Genomic DNA, 21077 nt, shown 5'->3' with positions numbered 1-21077 from the left:
TATCATCCTGATATGATTCTGCTGAAAGACGCTGAATAAAAATATTTCACCTGCTTGAAAGTGAAAACGATGTTCTACTAAAAACAGATCTGTGTTTGAGTGTTCAGCTGAGAGGCCACGCCCCCATTTCACCCTGAACTCATTCCCTCATCCCCGTTACTGTGATGATGTCACAGAGGAGTGATGTCACTGCCAGCTGCCCCGAGAGCTCGCCTCGGGCCTCGTGCGGCCGCTCCGCTCGGCCCGTTAATACAAACGGACACGTACCTCCATCGGCGGCGCGTCCGCCCCTTCGCCGCAAAGACAAGACATCAGCGGGCTTCCAGAGCGCGGCCGTCCTTCCTGCCAGATGCCATCAGCTCACATCGTCACTGCGAACTCACGGCAAGTTAAGTAAACGTGTAACCCCCCCCAACACACCTCCTCTTCCACACCGGGAGGCTCCGAGATAAACGGGTCTGCGACTGAGAAGTTTTGCAGGTTCACATCTGCACGCCTGCAGGAAACATCTGGGGTTTTTTTTTGCATTCGGAGACGGACGCTCTGCTGTCGCCTTGACGACAAACACTGCATCTGGAACGAGTGCAGGCTCCGCCATTCGTTTTATGCGACTCAGCATCTTCCTGTTTCCCTCCAGTACATCATCTCCACCCCTCCCTCCCCCACTCTCTGTGAGTTCATTCAGCGGGGGAGGACGGGGGAGGGGGGTGACTGGAGATCAGACACACACCTCTGGACCTCTGGCTGGATGAGACCGGTCCGATAATAGAGTCCTGTTATCGTATCGGATGTTTTTCTTTATGGCGAGAGATTCCTGCCGAGTCCGCTGATGAGAGCGGACGGCCGCAACGAGAAGCCGGACCAGAAAAACTGGAAGATCGATGCCCAACAAACATTTACAGCATCATGTGCAGAATATTAAAATGTGCATATTTCACTGCAGTTTGTCTGTAAGTTATTCGTATTTTTTAAAATTACGACTTTCCGCCCCCCAAATCATCAAAAAGAAAACTATTTTATTCGTCATTTAGTCACAAGACAAAAAAAAAAAACAAAAAAAAAAAAAAAAAAGCCTCTTAAATGAGATATTTTAAATAACTTACAAAAATATTTGTGCCTGGCCGAGCCTTCCCCTTTAAGAGTGTGGCCTTGTGGGTAATGTTAGCAACTCTCACATGTGAAAAGTAATATTAGCAGCACGTAGCTGCGGCTACTGGGAAGTACACGCCAACGACAATGATGAATAAAGTCATAAAGTAACGCGATCAGAACGAGTTTAAAGGAAAACAGCTTTCCAAATGTTGAGCACCACATGTGCTGCTTCAGAAAAGAACATAAAGACCTGATTGCTTGCTAGTTCGGAGCAGTTTGGAGCAGGAAGTGACCATATTTGGATGAGATGGGGGAGGAGCCAGCGGTGGATCTGACCGATCTGATAGGAAACCTGACGATACTACGTCCCGCCCACCGATAGCTGTAACCTGACTGCACCACAGGCCTGTCAATCAAACAGACACGCCCCCAAAAACAGGTCTTCTTGAATCTTCTTTTCTAATGAATGAGGGATTATTTTCAGATGGACCTCCAGAAAACTAATAAGAAGGAGTGACTTTAGCTAACAACACCGAGATAACTGATGGACACATTTTATTCACTTTGGATTTGATGAGAGAAGTTGAATGGGAGTCTATGGAGCCGGAGGCTTTTTGGAGCCGACCTCTAGTGGCACTCGCTGGTATTGCAGCTTGAGGCATCAGCCTAATTTTTTCCTACAAAACACGCACAAAACTCGGTTAGTGACCGAGATACAAAACACTGTGTTGAAATAAATTAACTAAATGTTTAGTTTCTTTGCTGGTTGTTTTGCGAAACATTCAGAATCATTCATGCCTACTGCGTCTTCGTGTGCATGTAAAAAATGATATTTTAAAAGCTAATTTTTCTGGTTTTGTATTTCTCTGTAATGTATGTTCGTTATTACAAAACACAACTTTCTCAAGCCCTAAAACCATATATATTCAAATGACTAAATAGTCGACTGTTTGGCTTTGGACTGACGACAAGTAGTCGACGAGAAGAATTATCCTGAGTGAGCCTTGTGGCCACTCTATTCATACTTCCCCACTTTAAATCCAGCCACGCGCGTTCGACCTCCCTCAGACCTTGAAGTAACGGGGTCATTAATAAAAACCTCACATGAGGCGGTGTTAACTCGAGTGTAAAGTGCTGACGGAACAATACTGCAGAATATAATTGGAGCAGCACCAGCGTTTGACACTCAACATCTTCACTCAAAAAAATAATCTCAGTCCTGCACCTGGGATGTGTAAAAAAAAAAAAAAAAAAAGTACAAACGTGATTTTACTGAAGAGAAAAGAGCTGGGCGTACAGTAGCTGTGTCATATGTTCATTTTCCATCCCACTGCATGTGTTACATAAAGCCGTGCTGCAGGAGCCGCGGGGTCATCGTGTGGCGGCGAACCACTTGGATTGTAGTTTCTGCGATGCGACCTTTTTTACCCACAAATTATGTCAGCGTGCGACCGAGCTGAGAGCAACTCGGAAAATGTCAGTCACGTGAAAAACTGCATGCAGATACCGCAAGAATAAAACAGCAGAGGAGCTCGTTGGATGCCTCTGGACGTGGAGGTGCAAGGCTTCTGTGAGGACCACGTCTGGCCTGAAATGCACCAATCTTAACACCTTTTGGAAAGAAAATACAAAAAAAACCTTGACATTCCTAAAAAATTGCCTTTTTCACGCGGCACTCTTTTGAATGGGAACCTTGGTGTGTCCTTCTGTTCTTAAATGGCACAAGTAAATATTAGATTTGCGATTTCCAAATAAAAAAAGTGCGCTTTTTGGCATCCTGAAAGTCGTTCTCGTCGCCAATCCGTTCGTACCTGTTTGACAAAAACAAAAAAACAAAAACAGTCTTAAGAGTCGCCCGTTCCTGTTGCGTTCATTTGCATCCAGAAAACACGACTCTGCAAACGCTGACTCAGATCTAACATAAACACCAGGAATCCGCAATCAAGAACGCGAGCATTTCTTTTCCTTCACGTAAAAACTGGAAATGTTTTCCCCAAAACACTCGTCGTGACATCCGACCTCTCGCTCTGGTTAATACCTCCAGCTAACGGCGCGTCTCTTCGGCGCTGCAACGCGGCCGGATGAGCTCGGATACAGAAGAAAAATACTCAAAACCGTGTGTGGGACTGTGTGAAAAGGAGGCTAAATTTAACCATCAGCTGCTGAGTGAGCCTGCTAACCTTTATGAGGTCCTCTGAGTGGAGGTGAAAACACGACTGCACACACACACACACACACACAAGCGCACACACACACACACACACACACACACACACACACACACACACACACACACACACACACACACACACACACACAAACAGGTAACTGTAGTGCACAAAACCATTCTTGTGAAACTTGCAGATAACAAATTGCTCTAAATCTACATATTAAAAAGAAAGATGGAGGCACAAACTACATAATCTTTTTTTTTTTGAAGAAGTGGTAGTAAAAACCTTTCAAATGGTAATACGGCACTTTGAAAAGTGGAGAGTCTGCACACAACATGAGCCAAAGAAGAGGTTCATTCCCAAGTCTGATATTAAACAGCTGCAAAAAAAAAAAAATACTACAAGCACACTTAGAAAACGATTAACAGTTACTCGTTATATACATATATTTAACTCACATGCTGTCCATTTCTTCTGATCCTCCTTGAGATGGTTCTACTCCTTCATTGGAGTCCAGCTGTGTTTAATTAAACTGATTGGACTTGATTAGGAAAGGCACACACCTGTCTATATAAGACCTTACAGCTCAGTGCATGTCAGAGCAAATGAGAATCATGAGGTCGAAGGAACTGTCCAAGGAGCTCAGAGACAGAGTTGTGGCAAGGCACAGATCTGGCCAAGGTTACAAAATAATTTCTGCAGCACTCAAGGTTCCTAAGACCACAGTGGCCTCCATAATCCTTAAATGGAAGAAGTTTGGGACGACCAGAACTCTTCCTAGACCTGGCCGTCCAGCCAAACTGAGCAATCGTGGGAGAAGAGCCTTGGTGAGAGAGGTAAAGAAGAACCCAAAGATCACTGTGGCTGAGCTCCAGAGATGCAGTAGGGAGATGGGAGAAAGTTCCACAAAGTCAACTATCACTGCAGCCCTCCACCAGTCGGGGCTTTATGGCAGAGTGGCCCGACGGAAGCCTCTCCTCAGTGCAAGACATATGAAAGCCCGCATAGAGTTTGCCAAAAAACACATGAAGGACTCCCAGACTATGAGAAATACGATTCTCTGGTCTGATGAGACCAAGATTGAACTTTTTGGCGTTAATTCTAAGCGGTATGTGTGGAGAAAACCAGGCACTGCTCATCACCTGCCCAATACAATCCCAACAGTGAAACATGGTGGTGGCAGCATCATGCTATGGGGGTGTTTTTCAGCTGCAGGGACAGGACGACTGGTTGCAATTGAAGGAAAGATGAATGCGGCCAAGTACAGAGATATCCTGGAAGAAAACCTCTTCCAGAGTGCTCTGGACCTCAGACTGGGCCGAAGGTTCACCTTCCAACAAGACAATGACCCGAAGCACACAGCTAAAATAACAAAGGAGTGGCTTCGGAACAACTCTGTGACCATTCTTGACTGGCCCAGCCAGAGCCCTGACCTAAACCCAATGGAGCATCTCTGGAGAGACCTGAAAATGGCTGTCCACCAACGTTCACCATCCAACCTGACGGAACTGGAGAGGATCTGCAAGGAAGAATGGCAGAGGATCCCCAAATCCAGGTGTGAAAAGCTTGTTGCATCATTCCCAAGAAGACTCATGGCTGTACGAGCTCAAAAGGGTGCTTCTACTCAATACTGAGCAAAGGGTCTGAATACTTATGACCAAGTGATATTTCAGGTTTTCTTTTTTAATAAATTTGCACAAATTTCTACATTTCTGTTTTTTTCTGTCAAGATGGGGTGCTGAGTGTACATTAATGAGAAATAAAATGAACTTTTTTGATTTTAGCAAATGGCTGCAATGAAACAAAGAGTGAAAAATTTAAAGGGGTCTGAATACTTTCCGTACCCACTGTATATATATATATATATATATATACACACACACACACACAGTAGTTCCTCTACTGTGTCTTAATTATATGATATGTAGATTAAAACATGGAGTTGGGATCCATGGTCATGTTTAAGAACTCCCCAACCTGGAAATCCCCCATTCATAATATTACAACAACTATCCTGATGTAGACACATGGCTTCTATAATAATGAGGACGCGGGCAGTTTAAAATGCATTTAGGAGATGTTGATGTTTATCCTGCGCTACGGCGGCGACATGCTAAACATGACGACGTGTTTTAGGCTAAAAGAAGAAACTGAAAAATAAAAACTGGCCAAAATGTCTTTAATATGTCAGATTTTCTTCAATTTCCTGTTTTGTCTGCCCACATGAATTCAGTTTACCACCATGTTGGACAAAGAATAGCCCCATTTTTCCCCAATTTAGAAGGAAAAAAAACATCAATTAAATGATCCATTCATTATCAAAATAGTTAATTAGCTGCTGTAATGATCAGTGAATTAATTATTCTCGCTCACTAAAATCATTTATGTCCTAAAATGTCTGTAAAGTCTGTGTTTGGTGAAGAATCACAATTAATGTCTGAAATATTCCCACTTCATTATTTGATATTTTAAAGCAAAGGAGGCATTGCGTCAGGTTAATCATTTATTCATTTAATTTCTCTGCCCACTTTAATCCTTTTCCTGGCACACCTGGGGCTACAGCCTTTTACCCAGCATGCACCAGGGCGGGCAGCAGGACAGCGGGCAGGTGGCCAGTCCATCGCAGGTTGAGCAACGACGGAGCAGAAAACCACTCGCGCTCACGTTCATACCCACGGGCGAGGTAGAGTTTCCACTCGGCGGTGTGGGAGGGAAACGAGAGGAAGAACCCACGCAGACCGACGCACAGGAAGAGCCAAGGATCAAACCGGGGTCCTCTCGCTGTGAGCTGCTCCTGCGAACCACTCCACTAAATTTATGGACGTGGGTTTTTTGTTTTTTTCTTTCACACTTGTGTGTTGTTTTTTCCGTCACGGTCAGCATCACCTCGTTCCTCCTCTCGCTCCCGTCAGGAAACACAACCGGCCCGAAACCAAACCAAAACAGATAAACACGCACTCGGTAATGTCGTGATTTCTTTTCATTATTTCCATCGCGGTTATCTCGCCGATTACTTCCTCGAGCAGGTTTTTCTAATCAAGGAAATGTTTTGTTGGTGAAATAGTAAAAAAATCAAAACTAAAAATGCTCATCATAATATCTGGAGGCGACCGATTTAATCAGCCGATTTTGACCTCTGACAGATGGATCAGCTTTGTGTTGCACAAAAAAGAAGCTCTTTTCGTGTTTTCTTTTTTTGTAGTTATTTATGATTATTACATTTCCATTGAAGTTCACTGTTCCGCCTCTATTACATCTCACAACTGTTTGATATATTGATATAATGTTTTTTTTACTCTCTAATATCTGTATCAGCATCAGCCTCAGACCCCCGGTATCAGTCAGGCTCTTGTGTTGTAATTTTTTTAGATCCGAAGAGGAAGTCCTGGAATGTCTCGAATTGTCCGACAAGCGGTTGAAACCCCAAATATATTAAATTTATCAATAAAAACTAAGAAATAAAGCAATTCTCAAACATGAGGAGCTGTAAGAAGCAAATATTAGAATTTTTTTTTTACTTGAGAAATGACGTTAATTTTCAGTCAAATGATCGTTTTGTTAAGCTCTAGTTGTGTCTACTCTGCTTACTTCCTGTTTTCAAGTACTTTCAAGTATAAATTTTACAATTCATTCAATACTTATCTCACGAAACGAAGTCCGCTCTGAAACTACAAGCACAAAACGCAACATAAATCTTCTCACTACTTAAAAAAAAAAAAAAAAAAAAACGTTTTATTTTGAAAGATGTTTAAGGGTACAGGCTGCTTACAACAATGTTGAGGACACATCATAACTTTAATATTTCTCTCACAACAACAGTAACACGTCTGTTTACGTACGTACCCATACGAGGCGTCTTAAAGCGCCGCATCACTACCTTCCCCAAACAGGAAGTGAAGGTCGTAGCGTGTGTTTCACACTTCACGCTACGGTTCATTCATCTCGGTGACCTGGTGTGACTCCAGTGAACTGAAGGAGATTGCAGCATCTCAAACAGCCAAACACGTACTGTTAAAAAAAATAAAAAATAAATCACAAACACGCATGTAAGCAAAACAAACAGATATAAAAATAGAAATATTTCTGGAATGAATGGCTCTACAGGAGCTTAATTAAACACCCCAACAGAGCAGCATAATCTCAGTCAGTGTGCTGATTCAGAGATTGATGGGCCTGACGCTGATGTTTAATCCAGCTGCAGGCTTCACTGCACAGAGATTGGATTTTCTTTTTTTATTATTATTATTATTATTATTATTATTATTATTATTATTATTATTATAATGATTATTTCAGAGGCCATTATTTTACAGTCTGTGGTAGCAGCCCATATTTTACTGGCCCTCAGGCTATTTCAGGGGGAATTTAAGAAATCTACTACTTTGAATGTGCATGTCAAAGGAAATGATAAAAAACCCTCTAGTGTACTATATATATATATATAACGATTCACAATCTCAATACATAAAAATATATATATATATATTCACCACCGTGCAAAATATATAAAAACTATGGATTTTATATCATATTTCATATAGAAAAAAGTACACTTTGTGAAGTCATGTCAGTTTGAAAACTAGTTAATTAATGACATAATATGACTGTCAGGTAGGTGTAATATCAACACTCTCCAAAGCAGGTCCATCCATTGACTCACGCTGCTGACATATGTACAGTAAACTTCTCACACTGCCTCGAGGTATTTGGCAAAAAAAACCTCTCAGCTCTGAATCACGGGGCATCCATGGGATAGGATGACATCACGCCTGCAAACCGTGTGCGAGCCAACCGTTATCCGGAGGGAGATCATTATTCCAGATTGGCAGCCCTGTGATTGGCTCAAGAGAGAGGAGGCAGCTCATCCTGACCTTTTCCGCTGAATCCTGACGAGATCAATCAAAAGCCAAAGCCTCTCTCTCTCTCTCTCTCTCTCTCTCTCTCTCTCTCTCTCTGTGTGCATAAACCCATTGAGTCACTCCGCTCAGGCTTTGCAGCAGGATTGAATTACCCTCCCACCCAAAGTGGATCTGGGAGAAAAAAAAAGCCACTCCTCCCAGCGACCCCCATGTAGTTTCCCCCGGCATCAACTGAAGGCTCTTAGAGGACGAGGGCGCTCTTTACTGAGGCGAGTTTAGTGTCGGCCAACAGATAGCAGAGAACAGAGGAAAAAACGAGGATCAGCTGACGAGGCGATTCAAAACTATCGATGTTGGAGAAAAAAAAAAAGACGGCGTGACGACGGATTAATTTGTTCTTTGCCAAAATGATGCTGATCCTCTGTGAAGCACCGGAGGAGGTTGTTCCGGATTATTCATCTAAAGTGTGATCGTTCCGGAAAATCTTTCACAATAAAAGCTTTTTTATTTTTTTTAAACGCTGTGGGGCTTTAAGTTTGAAAAAACAATACAGGAAGCGTTGAGTTCATATTGATGCAGTAAGATCATAACGAGGCTTAAAATGTAATTACAATTAACTTAAACCTTTTCTTAGTGGCCCTCTTTGGATCTTCAAACAAGTCAAATATGAACATGAACTTCTACCAGATCAAGTAAACTGTATTTCCTCAATCGGAGAAATAAGTGGCGGCGCGTCGTTCCGGCAGCACCTTTGATTTTAGTTTCTATTGAATACAAACAGAAAAAAAGGCCTTAAAACTGATTTAAGTTCTGCTGGAAACTCTCAGAAAAGAAGCGCTCGGTCCGAAAACACCGAATGGGTCCACAGGGTCCCACTTCCTGGTGCTCTGTGCTGCTCAGGTCTGCTACTGAAGGACCTCCAGGGTATCACAGACGCTGCAGTGCATGCTGGATAATACATGTTTAAAACGCTTCGTCCGCCACCCATGTGTGCGTTATTCACGTGAATCTGTGATTGGCTTTCTATCTGCGAGCCAGAACAATGACAGGACATGATATTTCCTCAATATCCTGACATCACATTCATTTCCTTTGACCGGAGAGCTTTGGGGGATACTTGAAAAAGCTGAAGGCTCCGTCTGGTTTTGACATTTAGAAGTGCTGACTTTCCACATCCAGAGGGGACTCGGGCAGCGAATAAAAAAAATCTAAAAGAAGAAGAAAAACGTCCCTGAACTTTGGACAAGGGGAGTTTTCTTTGATTTGCAGAGGATCAGATCAGTAAAGATCTGTCAACAAGCAGCTGAGAAGATCTCCAGTCCTAAAAAGGCGAATAACTTCTACAGATCGCCAACTCGACCGCAACACTCGAAATAAAACGCATCCCCGCTGGAGAATGAATGGGGATCTTCTGAGCGCTGCGCGGCTGCTTACATGAATCTCACATGCAAGTACAGTAACAGTCGAACAGATGACGGTTCTTGGCACCGGCTGGGTTGGTGGAGGGGTGTAAGACAGTCCCTTATGTCACAGGGTAGAAAGAGAGGGATGGAGATGGAGGAGTGCTGCAGTGCATTGGTTGGTTGGTTGGTTGGTTGGTTGGTTGGTTGGTGGGTTGGTGGTGTGCTTGTCTCTTTAACTATGGCCATGCTTGACAGGAGCTGCCGTATCAAACTACTGTAATAAAAAAATTAAATTAAATTAATTTTTTTTTTAAAAAAAGGGACAAGGCCGGGAGGACCGGCTCGGTGACCGGCTGCCTGCTTTTCCCCACACAGTGTCCATCTGCACTCAGGGATACCTCCATGGTAGAGGAGGGAAAGGAGGCAGGAATAACATGTGTATGTGTGTGTGTGTGTGTGTGTGTGTGTGTGTGTGTGTGTGTGTGTGTGTGTGTGTGTGTGTGTGTGTGTGTGTGTGTGTGTGTGTGTGTGTGTGTGTGTGTAGTTAAGGAGGAAAAAAAAAAAGGAGAAAAGACTGGGGAAAAAAAGGAGGTGTGAGTGTTAAGAGAGCGAACGAGGGAACAAGAAAAAAAACAGATTGAGCCAAGATAGGAAGGCCCGTCTCTGCTGCCTGCCATCCCGCCTGCCATCCTGCCATCCCGCCTGCCATCCTGCCCGCCTGCCATCCCACCTGCCCGCCTGCCATCCCGCCTGCCATCCTGCCCGCCTGCCATCCCGCCTGCCCGCCTGCCTCCCACTAACTGCCTGTTCATGTGAGCTGGTTACTTGGCATAACTGCAAATGGCTCGCCTGGTACATTAAGCATAAACACACTCGTCCAACGTGGGCTCAACCAAAATAAATTTCATCTGCAAGATCGTAGAGCCATGATCCCCTCCCCCCCTTTTTTTTTTATCTGTATCTCGTGTCACACTAATATCAGCCGTCTTCACCAAACATATTTCATCTCTGAATGTTGAGTCACCGTGCAGCAATAAATATCCCACAGTGTTACGTAATCGCTTCGCGTAACCATGGAGCTGCTAATGTATAGGAAGAATATGGATTGGGGGGCGGGGGGGTTGCTTTTCATTGAACCAGATTTGTGGGATGTCGATTAATTTCTCAGAACTACACCGCAGTTTATTTTTGTGTTTTATGTCTTTACACCGCACCGTAACTTTTTAATCCCATCGCGAGCTTTCTTTATTTCATTTTTACTTTATTAGTTTTATTCACCATCGTTTTTGATGCTTTTAATGGTTGTGTGAAACACTTTGAATTGTCTAGTTGTTGAAATGTGCTCTACAAATAAACTTGCTATCAGAGAAAAGTAGGAAATGTCATTTTAGAGTCGCTTATTTTGCCAGTTGAAGTCTAAAAACTAAAATATATGAATTACCAAGAATGTAAAAGAGGGAAAAACTGCAAACAGTGCTGAATTATTTGGTTTAAATTTCCTGGAAACTTTGGGATTTTACAACATGAATAATATACAGAGCCGGTTCCATTCATGGAACCAAATTTTGGTAGCGACGCTGAAATCCTGAAGTTTAAATGGTGTAACGTCACAGGAGAGATTAAAATCTCGGCAGATGTACCAAACTAAACACCGATTAGCTCCGAAAACAAACGTTTAAAACGAAAACAGCGCTCTGCGATCACAGCGAGGGAGTAACTCGCTGCCATCGCTGGCAGGTTTTGAAGGTGCAGCACTGTGCTCACAATTTTCCTGGCAATGACTCCCAGAGTGGGCTCTCTCTCACACACACACACACACACACACACACACACACACACACACACACACACACACACACACACACACACACACACACACACACACACACACACACAGAGTGTCAGGGCATCTCACCAACATTATGCAACCAACTTCTATATGGCTGCACTTGGACAAGAGGAGCTTTTTGGTCATTATCTGCTCTGAGGGAATAAAAAAAAAATAAAAAGCAGAAGTGAAAAGGAAGCGAGCCGGCTACCTCGGTTAAATCTGGTCCCTCTCTGTTCAGATGATGATGATGATGATGATGGTGGGGATGATGATGATGACTCCGGGGTCACGGTGAAGCTGACAGATCGAAGTTTTTTTTTTCTCTCCAGGTCCAGATTAAGAAGTCTCCATTTGGTGAGGGCGCACGTACCGCTCCAAAAAGAGTTACAGGTCTGTGTGTGTGTGTGTGTGTGTGTGTGTGTGTGTGTGTGTGTGTGTGTGTGTGTGTGTGTGTGTGTGTGTGTGTGTGTGTGTGTGTGTGTGTGTGTGTGTGTGTGTGTGTGTGTGTGTGTGTGCGCGCGCCGGTGTCCACACATGCAGCATCACTCGATCTCACCCTTTACAGTCACATGCAGCACACCTCCACTCTCTGAGCCGAGCCCACACACTGACTACACACTGCTGTCTTCCTCACACCTCCTCATTCACACACACACACACACACACACACACACACACACACACACACACACACACACACACACACACACACACACACACACACACACACATCCCTGCAGGTTTTTTTTGTTTTTTTTTTTTTGGGGGGGGGGATCTACCCTCCTTCATAGCAGCTACTCGCACAAAACCAACGACAAGTCCTTCTCCAAAAACTTTGGCGTTCCATCTCACTCCGGTGTGACTCCTGCCGTCACACGTGAGGAGTTTCTTCTTTTTTCTTTTCTTTTCTTTTCTTTTCTTTTTTTTTTTTAAATTAGATCCTGTAAAATAAATTACACACACACACGGTGCCACTTTCGATGGATGCGAGGCAGCTCACTGCAGCACGCCTGCTCACATATAGCATTAGTCACAGTTGCAGTGCAACGATACCAAGGGAATCTGCCTTTCAGCCGTGTACGCCGAGGCGCCTTTCACCCACTCACGCTCTCAAGTATGAGGGGAATAAAAGGACCGGCGGAGAATGAAGTAGCCTCTCCTCCGTTCTGGTCGTCTACATATTTCACTCGGCCAAAGTTAGGTGTTTTTTTTTTGTCACACCGGCTTCTGACGAAACAGATGAAATAAAAATACTACACTGCAGAAAAGTCCCTTAAAGGTACATTTCATGAGATATATAAAAACAAGAACCTGTAAATCAAAACCACACTAAACTCTACTGAGAGTGCCTGAAAGAATATTAAAGGAATATCACACCAAATTATGAACCTTTAAGTATGATAAGGGCAGAGTAAACTCTATTATATATGAACAGCAGAGACACTACAGCACACGAGTATTATCTTATGGCTATAAACTCCTTATGAGTGCTCTTTATGACACAATACAGGAATTACAGGAATATTATGGCGGGTTTTTATTTTTATTTTTTTACCATCATCAACAATAACGCAGTGTGACTGCACTCAAACGGAGGAATGCACTTGCAAGTGAAGACGTGACACCAGTGCACATGCATACCTTATTACAATACTATAATTGCCGCATGCACAGCTCCACACCGACAGATGCTGCTGCGCTGGATCCGTGTGTGTGTGTGTGTGTTGGGGGGTTGGGGGGGGGGGGGGGGCATCCAACTACAAGGCACTCCGGGCTATCTCGATATGCACCTGTCGGCTATGGTGCTTTTAGATGTGCCTATTTCATATGATAGTGCCGGAGAGACAGAGGGAGAAGAGAGGGACAGAGAGAGAGAGATATAGAGAGAGAGAAGAGGGGGAGGCGCGGGGGGGGGGGGGCAGAAAAGATGCAGTGGGTGTCAAAATATATATAAATATATATAAAATATCTGCTGTCTTACCTTGAAAGGGAACATAGGACATGTTCCAACAGCATTGAACGTGGGCTTTGCGTCTCGGTCGGTCGCTCAGAAGTAACGGGGGGAAACCAAATTACAAATAAATCTGAAAAATACAAATAAAAAAATAAAAAGACGCGATTTGACCACCGCTCACAGTTGGAGTCGAAGAAGAGGCCAATATTCCGCTGTTATAATAAAAACTGGCATCATAATCCACGACCGCTTTATAAAGCGCCCGGTTCCCGGTGCATTAAAAAAAAATACAGGATGCAGAAATGTGTGTATGTGTGTGTGCGTGTGTGTGCGTGTGTGTATGTGTGCGTGCGTCTATTTGCACGCTGCTGCCGAGGTGTGAGGGTGAAACACGAGTGAGAGAGAGAGAGAGAGAGAGAGGAAGGGGGTGGAGGACTACGCGCACGCGCGCATGTTTGTGCGTGTTTCTGTGTGTGGGCGCGCACGTTTTTCCTCCAATATCTCCATCCTCGGTTCATGCATTTCGCGCGCGCCGCTGTCTCTCTCGGAGGACCGATGACAGGATAACGTTGCAGTGATTGTAAATTGTACTGTACCGCTTCGAGCTCCGCGGGACTGGACCGGTACTCCCCGGTACACGCAGCCTTAACAGGTGTTCCGCCTGCCCACCGAGAACTGCATGCACCGGGAGCGCGCACGAGATGAAAAGGAAAAATAAATAAATAAAAAAAACTACAAGACTATGTAATGATTTGGCTCCATAATAGGCGATAATCCTCTTTGTCAACTTCAATAATGACGACAAATGATCTGAAGTCTCTTGAACATTCAATCATGATTTATTAGGCTAATTAATTTATTTTACACTGATGTATTAGACTCACTGGAACAAGCATTTCTTTGATATTATTGGTCTAAAATTTCTAATTTAAAATCAATATTTACACTATAGTATTAATATCTTTACCGGAATATCTTCATATGTCTTTAAGATTATTTTAGGGTTCCAAATAGTTCTGCTGAAATTAGGTTTTTAAATATAGAAATATGACAAATTGACTCTGTCAAAGTTAGTCGAATAAAGTTTAAAAAAAAAAAAAAAAATTGATGCAGCCGATTATTATTTCAGATTAAAATGTAGGAAATTCATGACAAAAACTCATCTGATTCATTGATCTAAATGAAGCTGTTGTTTATGCGTTATACTTTTTTCATATATTTCCCGCGGTCTCCACGTCACGTTGTCTGGACGAGTCCTTTGTTTTTTGTTGTTTTGGTTTTTTTTGTGAATGAACTTCATTACCCAGCGGGCATTGCGTGCCTCACCTGTTCTCGTCTTCCTGTTTTTCCCCAAGATGGCAGCTTAATCCAACAAACGTCAACGCGAAACTTAAAAATAACGAACGAGGATGTTGTCGCGTCTCCAAAAACGACGCGAACAGCGTCACACGATGACGCAGCGGAAACCAGGAAGTAAAACTCCTCCCCCTGACGACCAGTCGATACAGGCGGCAGGCTAACGTTAGCGTCGAGCCCCGACTACCGGCAGCCAAACTACGTAAGTATGTGAGCAGCTTACTTATTATATATTATGAACAGTGTTGTTTGTCTTCCTAAAAGTGACCCGTAGTTTTCTGAATTTATTCCCACCGTGAAATATTACAATTAAACGTCCTACTTCGTTGTTGCACGCGAAGGCAACAAACAAGGCAACATGGCCGCCCTCACGAGTACAGACACGTTACAAAACAAACAACAACAACAACAACAACAACAACACAGGGACGAAATGCAGGCTCAGTATTATTTGTGCACTACTTTACAGTTTCTCTCAAACGTTCATGAACGGCTCGTCCCCATTGGTCAGCCGGACGTCATGTGACTAACAAGCGACGTCACCATTGGTCGGCTGGACGCCACTAATTCCTGTATCCTACCATATTAAAAGCCATCACTTCAAATTAAAAGCCCTCCAGGTCCTGTTGGTACTCTTAATAATTTCATTTGATTAAATTATTATATGTTGCAAACAAGAGAAAAATCTCTGACGTATGTATTTTTTTTACTTTAGACTAATATTATATTAAATAAAAACACAAAAAGACAGTTTGACAACCTGTGTTGAAGAATATCTTGTTACATATAACAGAGTTACGTAATCAAATTACAAAATAACCTGTAGTCAGTTACCATGAACAAAAACATGAGATTAAATTACCGCTGTTATTTAAAATATTTGGTGATTATAAAGGGGTTACATCTGATTGTATTGTTGGTAAAAAAAAAAAAAAAGCTCTAATGTCAAATTTAATATTTATTCTGCTTTGTATATTTTCGCTGCACAGGAAAGTCTTTTGTCTGTAAATAGGCTCCATTCATTTGGCTTTAAGAGGTCAAAATGTTTTGCCTTATTTCTGATTGACAAACCAACGAGGGTTAATGTAATAAGTTACATTACTTTGATTAATTAAATAAAATAGCAACATTATTTATTCGAATTTTTTTTTTTTTTTTTTTACTTATTAGATTTCTTACTGAAGCCAACTGGCAATAAATGCTGCCATTAAAGCTAAATTCTACATAACTACGACTTTATCCTTTTTATCATTATAAATAAAAAGAAGAAGATCTGAGCTTCGTACACATGACCAGATAGAGGAGCTGCACCAGCTCAGAAGCTGTGGAGCCAAAATGGCTGGTGTGTGCTGCCTTTGGGTGACGTGGGAGAAATGGCAATTACAACTGAAGATATTTTGCACAAATGAGTTTCTGTTGTACGGCGTCTGGTTCGTGGAGCGCGTTGTTCGTATGTGACGAGACATTTCAGTTTGTCGAGTTGTGCTTCTTTTAGGACGTCATCTTAACAATCAGTGGTTTCTTAAACTTTTTGTCGTCCAGCTGATCGGGACAATTATTGTTGCTGAATACGCTGTCGCTCACACAGATGAACTTTTGGCTTATTTTAGGTTTAATTTACAAATAGTCTAAACATCCACGACATAAACACATTTTGTCCTTCCTTTGTTTTCCTCCTTCGAGCGCAGTTTTTCCTTCGAGACTCTTCGATAAACAAAAATCAAATCAACTAAAATCAGACGCCTGTAGACGTGTAGGCCATCATTATCTTATTTAATTCGGTTTCAGAGACACCTGAATGCAGCACAGAGCAGCGCCGGCCTGTGGTTTAAATGTTGAGCCGTGGCCGCCATCTTGTGGTCAAAGCGAGTCGCTGCAGGAGTAAAAATCAATCTTGTAAAAATCCAAAATATTATTATTTCACCCTCCATAAACAACAGATTATCATAGAAATATAAAATCTGTATCACCCAATATGTTACATGACAGAAGGCTTCATTCTCAACAGTAATAATTTCAATTAAAATCTTAATGCTACGCACCTGCGCATTAATCGATCTTTCTCCACAGCCGACGGGAAATGCACAGGTGCTGCTAATGACATTAACAATGGCTCTGTTCTAGTCGAGTGCATCAGTGGAGCCGTGACAGACGTACAGCCGTGCAGCAAGCCTCAAAATCTGGTTCTGGAAAACCAAAGCAGCTCCACAGAAATCAGTCATTCGTCACTAATTTTATCTCCCACACCTGCGCTTTTCCAGCTGTGGCACGTCACGGTGTCGTTCCACAAAAAATGTCTATTGACGCGCCTTCAGACTGACAGGAAACCACTTAATCAAGAGCTGTTGGGAACCAAGTATCTATGTAAATATATATACTTTTTTTTTTTTTTTTTTTAAGTGTAATCATTCACAAAACCCTAAAAGCTTTTAATTTTCAATACAACTCAGCAGATGCAAAGCCGGCTAATAATTTTGTACATTAAATTGTTTTTCTTAAATAAAACAACAACCAGAAAATAAGGCAAGATTTCAAGCGGTAATTAAAAAATATATATATATATATATATCACAGGACTCACAGACATGCGGTGTTAATATTTCCGTGGATTCATTATTCAGCGTCTCCATTCATCTTGGAAACTCGCTGGAACTGGCACAAACACAAAATAAACATCTGTCTTTCATGTTGGCAGCGGCAGTAAATTCTCAGCCCTCCAAAAAAAACTAAAACTAAAAAAAAGTCGTTAATCCCTCCAACAGGACACATTTTGGCTGGAATGCAATTTATCATCCCCATCGGACTAATTCGGAGGCGTTGTTTGATTACGGGATACATCGGTAGTGATGAGTGAAACCAGACAAAAGAACGAGCCTCTGTCTTTTGACTCTCGAAGTTGGAAGCTACTTTTCAGGGGCAATAATAGTCTGAATATAATTGTGTCCTGTACAGTAATTAGTCAAATATGAGCCTATGAAAATAGAATCTCTTCTTCATGTATTGAAGCTTTTTTTTTTTAATGCTCCTTCTGAGACATATTGTGGTAGAAAAGATTGATGATTAATAATACGCTGTCTAAATCAATGTGTGTGACTCAAAGTGGTTTACAGTGACTTTTTAGTTATTAATCTGGTACTAAATTCTCTATTCTCTATCTATGGATCTATATACTATCAAATATACATTTTTGTTTATTACTTATGAGAATTGCTCCTGGAGACAGGAAGGATTTCACACAAACAACAACAACAACTACAAGTGCAATTTAATTTAATTCTTTTTTAAGAATGATCAATAGAGTGAATAATGAGTAAATCCATCTCTGATTGGTTGATAATAATAATAATAAAAAGTATTCCTGGTTGGAATTGGACAAAAGTTGAATGAAGTTCTGAAATTCTTCCTTTTTAGATTTAAAAAAAAAAAAAAAGATGGATGTTGCACGATTTTCTCCGAGAAGGCAAAAGATATATAAATAAACTTAACTGGAGCTGCTCCGTAAAGAGTTAAATAAGTTGTTATTCACTGTGTGTACACTGGGTGGCGCTGTGCTGATATGCAGAGCTTCAGGTATGTGGAAACTTTGGGATGTTCTGCACAAAGGGATTCATTCTGCAGATTCTTCAGTCAACACAACATCTATTAACGTATGATAACATCCTGGTTTGACATCTCAATGCTTTGAAATCTTTTTTTTTTTTACTTTTTGAACGCATCAGTTGTTTTTTTTTAGCAGCTAATGAAAAAACAGTTGCATGACGTAAAGTATGAGATGAATATGTCAGATGTTTCAAAATCATCATGAAATGAGCCTCCACGTTCATATCTAAAAAGGTTGGTTTCTCTTTAAATATCAACTGAAGACCTCTTTTCAGTTTCAATTAAATTATTTATAAGAGATGCTGCAATCTTATCCCTTTAAGATCCTCACAAAAAAACAAACTCCTCCTTCGTCTCATCGTGTTAGATGATGAAAATGTTCTTATTTAAAACAAAACCAGATTGTGAGGTGACATTTTTTTTTTATTATTCATGTTACATATTAGGTGTATCAACGCAGAGTATACATGTACAAACTTAATTTCTACAAAAATACATCAAACTGAACTCGGACTTGACTACTAATCAGAAAAAGAAAAAAAAACTACCTCTCCATAAAATAAATAATTTCTCCCCGATGTTGAATGTCTTCATGTCCTCCTATTTTGTTTTTAAACTAACCTGGTTGAGTTCCAACGAGAGTAACAACCTAGAACAAGCACTTGACGGGTATTAGACATACCATAGAAAACACACAAATACATTCATCACCATCGCCTAGAAAGGTTCAACACACCCCTTCCTAATAAACTACAGTCAAAGAGTCACTGAGGAGGATGACATGTGCGACGTAACGCTGTTTCACCGGAGATAACTCAACAGAGAGGCTGGGATTTATAGAAAATCGGAGCGCTTTTGCATTGGTTTGATTAGAACTGCATAAATGCTGTATTCTGTCTTTTGCTTTTCTGTTTTTTTTTTTGTTTGTTTTTTTCCAACTGAACCTGTAATGCAGTTTGTCTTTCGAGGATAAAAGTGACAAATGTACACAGTCGTGTTATCGAACAGATCGCTGAAATAAACCTCTGTATAAAATATAAACTCTGAAACTCGCACCACAGTATTCTAGATTTATGTAACCTGTTTGCACGAAGATAAAATCCAACGCCAGAACCCCTCCTCCCCCCACTCGCCTCAACGAACACGTCTGCGAAGGGACGTGAGCAGTCGGGCCTTGACGTACGCGTTCACACTAAATCAGTCCCTCCAGGAAATCTCCATATTCAATATTTTACTTAAATTCATGCAAACTCAGCAATTTTTTTTTAATTTTATTTTTTTAATTCTTGCAATTTTTCCGCATAAATAGTTGTCGGAAGCTGTGCTGAAAGTATTAACGGCATAAAGTAGTCTTTTCAAACAAAACTCACTTTATTAACAAAAATAACTGCTCATTTACAATCAGAAAGGCTCCGCCTCCTGTTTTCTCATCACCAAATAAAACTCAGAAGGAAACCGGAACAAGCGGAAAAGCCGGGTGTGACGGAAATTTGCGTTAATGTGGTCTTGACATTAAAATTTGCGTCATTAAATGCTTTTTTTAATCAAAGGAAGTGATTACATATTACTGTATGCTAAAATCGTTTTATACACACATCACATTTTAAGAGTTTTAATTAGTTTTTTGTGCATATGTGTTGAATCAACATGAATTAAACAGCATCCAAAGCTCTTATTTTGACAGCTGATGTAGGCGTTGTTTCTATATTACAACGCCGCCAATTACATCGCAGTTTTTGACAATATCGGCCGCAAAATCAAACATTTCTGATCGCAACAATCACAAAAAAAAAAACTGCGAAGTCCTGGAGGGACTGTTTAATGCCTTGTTGTACCTGTTAAATTAAAATTCTCTGGGTTCGAAGTCGGCGTCTCCTTCTTCTTTTGTACCTCTTAGCTCATTCAACTCATCAAATTAAAGACAAAAAAATCCTTCAAAATAAAATCCATTTTGATTACTTTAAACGTATATTTCAGTAACATATATATTAATGTTCTTGTTGTTTGGAATGTACAGTAAGATCACCTTCTTTACACACGTATACGTCAACTCCTCGTGTTTAGTGGCGATACGGGAACGCCAATCGTCGTCTGATTGGCCGACTCCAGTTCAGCAGACCGATCGGCTGGTACACAACCCATATAGGCACTATGCAACCACGTCGAAAAAAATAAAACAAAATAAAACAAAAATAAAATAGTTATTCCATCATAGCAATATATTGTGAATATATAATTCTATCTATAAAACAAAAGCCCTCTCGTGGCTCCTATTTCTAAGACATACAGCAGTCTAAATGTAAATAATGTATGACAAAATCTAACGGAACAAATAAGTAACCCCATAATAACGCGTATACAATCTCTTATTAACATACCGCGATGAGAAATAACATAAAAACCTCCAGAGAATTTGTTGTTTGTGGAGCCAAAGTGGGATCCCTCCACCGGTACTGTTACAGGACCCTTTAGCAAGGCATTCATCTCCCCCCCCTTCCTCCACCGTGGCCTAAAATATAAAACTGCATTAGTCTTTTCTTCCTGACCATTAAAAGGTTTCTGCGTTTTGTTTTTTGCCACCCGGCTGTCACCGTCCCTCTCACCGATGACGGACGATCTGTCTGCTAATTTTTCCGGGCTAATTCTTTCGCTGAACTCCGTGAACATTAACCAGAAGTTGATGAATGATCATTATGGAAGTGGGAGCTGATGGAAGTGCGATGTTGGCTGCCGGCTGTTTGTTTTTTTTTTTAGCTCGTTCTATTCCTCGGATATCAATATCAAATGTTGGGAAATGCTGCTTTTGTTTTG

General features: G+C 41.4%; 1 protein-coding gene and 1 long non-coding RNA gene across 15 annotated transcripts in view; one reads left to right on the top strand and one right to left on the bottom strand.

The window, feature by feature from the left end:
• Window positions 1-13690, bottom strand: part of syngap1b (synaptic Ras GTPase activating protein 1b) — a 129111-nt gene extending 115421 nt beyond the window's left edge. For 9 of the 14 annotated variants that reach the window (XR_011311650.1, XM_069715034.1, XM_069715035.1 and 6 more), the window contains exon 1: window positions 13338-13690. Coding sequence is in view for 13 of the 14 variants with exons in the window: in XM_069715034.1 (XP_069571135.1) it covers window positions 13338-13359 (22 nt within the window). In the remaining variant the exon portion in view is untranslated. The remainder of the gene's footprint in view (window positions 1-13337) is intronic. The other 5 variants (XM_069715044.1, XM_069715043.1, XM_069715041.1 and 2 more) reach the window with 1 other exon arrangement.
• Window positions 1-21077, top strand: part of LOC138630626 (uncharacterized) — a 203408-nt gene that overhangs the window by 115729 nt on the left and 66602 nt on the right. The gene's annotated exons all lie outside the window — the stretch shown is intronic.

This window comes from Brachyistius frenatus, unplaced genomic scaffold (genome assembly GCF_029030835.1).
Source record: "Brachyistius frenatus isolate BFR_SWC_R1_liver_20210118 unplaced genomic scaffold, ASM2903083v1 Contig_137, whole genome shotgun sequence".
Classification (NCBI taxonomy): domain Eukaryota; kingdom Metazoa; phylum Chordata; class Actinopteri; family Embiotocidae; genus Brachyistius; species Brachyistius frenatus.
The sequence above is the reverse complement of the archived record's forward strand: the minus strand, read 5'-3'. Positions and strand labels throughout refer to the sequence as shown.